Source organism: Morone saxatilis, unplaced genomic scaffold, assembly GCF_004916995.1.
Source record: "Morone saxatilis isolate NCDOM2014 unplaced genomic scaffold, NCSU_SB_2.0 Contig19, whole genome shotgun sequence".
NCBI classification, from domain to species: Eukaryota; Metazoa; Chordata; class Actinopteri; family Moronidae; genus Morone; species Morone saxatilis.
Window position 1 is genome coordinate 5,794,484 of NW_023339751.1, and position 3,097 is coordinate 5,797,580.

Sequence of the window (3,097 nt, forward strand, 5' to 3'; positions counted from 1 at the left end):
ATACAGTTTTGTTTCCACTTTCCCAGTCAGACAAATAAATGCCTTAGGACAGTCTTTTGTAATGTATTTTATGTAATAAGTTATGTCAAACAGCAATATTACGTTATCAAATAACATAATAATAATATATATAGTAATTTTACATAGGCAACTAAAATTGTGCAATATATATTATCTACAGGTTTTTTTATATAGGTTTTATATCTGCATATCTGTTTTTTTCGACTGTACATACTGCCTCTCCTCTATTCCTGTTGCGCTATGTGTCATTGTAATGTAATTTCATTTTGATGCAAATCCAAATGACAAATAAAGTCTGTCTAAGTCTAATAATGATCAGGTTACTAAATTATGAACATTTTTAAGAGCCATATAAATTAAGAGCACACGTAAAATAAATGGCAATATCAGAAGTAAAACAACCTCCTACATCTTGTCGAGTAGTAGTTTATTGTATTATAAGAACCTAAAATAAAACAATATACAAAACAAAAAGGTTTAATTCTTGAAACATTTAATAAAAACACATGTATGCAGTTGCTCTTGAAACATGTCTCAAAAATCTTAGTACATCTTTCCAAAATATAAACATTAAAAAGGTATCCTAACATTTCCCGCGGGATTTCTAAATGTAAAGAAAAAGTCAAAACCTCCACCGACAAACAGCATGAACATCGAAGTCCTAGGATGATAAATTAATAAACAGAAACAAACATTTGTATTTGCAGTAGTTTTTTTTCCTGAAAACTACTGCAATTATTTTAATTATAGTTCATTCGTGGTCTGCTGCTGTATCGCCGGGACAGTTAGAGCACAAGTCCTCTTCATCTGTGAAAAAAGGAAAAATATGTATTTAAGCAAAGGCAATAAAAGCAATAAAACAACAAACATGTTGCCATCGCTCTTACCATTATAGGTGGTCCCACACCATATGCAGTAAAAATGGTGTCCTCTCAAATAGGACGTAATAATTTGCAGTTTGTCAAAGGACTGTAACAGAGAAGCACACATCAAACTTTTTAATTTTACTCTGGATTAGAAGTTTTTGATGACATATTACCACACATTTACTTGACAACATTGATTTTGGTTCATATATTGGGATTACACACACATTACATCACCAAATAAACAAGGTAAACTAAATACTTACTGTTAATTCCACTATCTCCTCTTCTTCCTTTTCCTCCTTCTCCTCCTCCTCCTCCTCCTCATCATCATCTTCATCATCATCTTCATCTTCCTCATCATCAGTCTCCTCTTTAGGCCAGTACCAGTCTTCCCTGGGGACAGTGATGCCCTGAAAAGACAATTCAGAAAAAGGATTCACACACAGAAAACCAAAAGTGCTGCTTCTTTACTGAAAATAAATGTTCTTTTTTCTGCATTAATTAGTGTCATTTTCGTGGCACATTTGATAGATAGATAGATAGATACGATAGATCAGATAGATAGATAGATGATGATAGTAGATAGATAGGACTTTATTAACCCCCAAAGGGAAATTGGGTCGTCATAACAGCCAGGTACATTAAAATACAATAGAATGAAAACTTATATTAAGATAGAAAAGATAAATAAGATAAATAGGTAGGTAAGGTGCAAAGAGTTGCAGTTGCAGTTCATTCATGCTCACTGAAGATAGACTGAACATAGATCTGTAAAAACAGCATTAGCACTGTGATGTACTGAAGCTATAACCATAATTCCTTCCACCTTCTGACTGTCGAGCTGCTCACAGGCTCGCTGACTCCTTCTGAGATCTCCCTCAATCTTTCGCTCTTCTCTCTCCGTCCTCACTCTTGACCTGAAATAATGAAAAAAGCACGAGATTGCACTCACAGGCTACAAAACAATGGTAGTACAGGAGGGAGGACGGTGTTTAGCAGCAGAGTGCATCTCAAAGACTTCACCTAAAATCCTCCAGAGATTTGGTCTCGTTCTGTTGTTTGGCTCGCACTTTCTGCCGATAATGTTCGAGTTCCTCCTCAGCTTTTCTTTTCTTCACCTCTTCCATTCCAATGCCGCCTCTGTCTGGTTTCGCATACAAAGAAAAAGAGTACATGGACACTGTAACACATCAGTCGGACCACGCTTGGTGGTTCAAATGCACTTTAAAAACGGACAAATGTATCGCCTACCGGTTTTGACATTTAGAGGAATTGGATCAACCCTCCCTGCTCCTGGAGAGGTGACAGAGACGAACATGTTATACACACAACAAATGCAAAACAGATTAAAAACAAGATGATCCAGTAATGATTAAATTTACCCTGCTTCCCGAGGCCTTGACCAGCTTTGTAACCCATTTTCTGCAGAAGTGCGAATCCCTTGTTCTCATTGCTAATGGAGCTTTGTAAAGCTACCTCTCTGCTCTCCTCTGACTGCTCCTTGAAGGTCTTCTGACGGTTCTTGATGTTCGTCTCCTTCTGCTGTGTCTCCTTCTTCATCGCCTCCTTCACCCGCCTCACCATGCTGACACCTGGTTTCACATCTTGTCTGACAGACAGAAGAGCAAAGGAAAAGATACTGGGTTGAGAAAAAAAAACAGTGATTTAGATAAATAAGATAATATAAGACAGACTTTATTGATCCCACACTGGAGAAAACACAACCCGATAAGATAAGAAAATACACATTAAATACAAATAAAACAATATAAGATGTAGGAGAAACAGAACAATAAGAATAGGAGTTATATGTACATAGGAGTGATATGTAAACTCGTCTATAAACAGACAGAATTAGGTTTAACTTTGCAGGACTGATACAAAAGAGCAATAAGCTGCTTTATTAGTTCCTAATGTGACAACATTTAAACAGCAGAGACACAAAACGCTCACATTTTACTGAGAAATGCGTCAGACATGTAGTCCTCCTCCTCATCAGACATTATGACCGCGTAAAACAGAGAAAACTGATAAAAATAACAGCGTTTATTTAATTATCCGGTTTGTATTTGCTTCGTTGATGTTTGGTTCGTTCGCATATATACTCCGAGAAGCTACAAGCTACACAATGAGTACACAGTTCCGGCGCTTTTGACAAATAATTCAAGATATGGTATTTACTTTAAGTGCACAGAAATAACTGAGGG

General features: G+C 36.5%; 1 protein-coding gene across 1 annotated transcript; it reads right to left on the reverse strand.

The window, feature by feature from the left end:
• Positions 1-446: 446 nt before the first annotated feature.
• On the reverse strand, positions 447-2,983 carry gpatch11 (G patch domain containing 11). Its single transcript, XM_035663555.1, has 8 exons — positions 2,844-2,983; positions 2,273-2,499; positions 2,142-2,183; positions 1,914-2,034; positions 1,717-1,807; positions 1,154-1,300; positions 909-990; positions 447-828 (listed from the first exon to the last, which is right to left on the reverse strand). Exons 1-8 carry the CDS (start codon positions 2,891-2,893, stop codon positions 773-775), a joined length of 816 nt encoding a protein of 271 aa, XP_035519448.1. The 5' UTR covers positions 2,894-2,983; the 3' UTR covers positions 447-772.
• Positions 2,984-3,097: the final 114 nt, after the last annotated feature.

Excerpts from the sequence above, each read along its gene's own strand:
- gpatch11 (XM_035663555.1), bottom strand. The coding sequence starts at position 2,893 with ATGTCTGATGAGGAGGAGGACTACATGTCTGACGCATTTCTCAGTAAA. Across the intron at positions 2,500-2,843 it reads GACGCATTTCTCAGTAAAAT|ACAAGATGTGAAACCAGGTG; the intron begins GTGAGCGTTTTG and ends TCTGTCTGTCAG. Across the intron at positions 1,808-1,913 it reads AAATCTCTGGAGGATTTTAG|GTCAAGAGTGAGGACGGAGA; the intron begins GTGAAGTCTTTG and ends TCATTATTTCAG.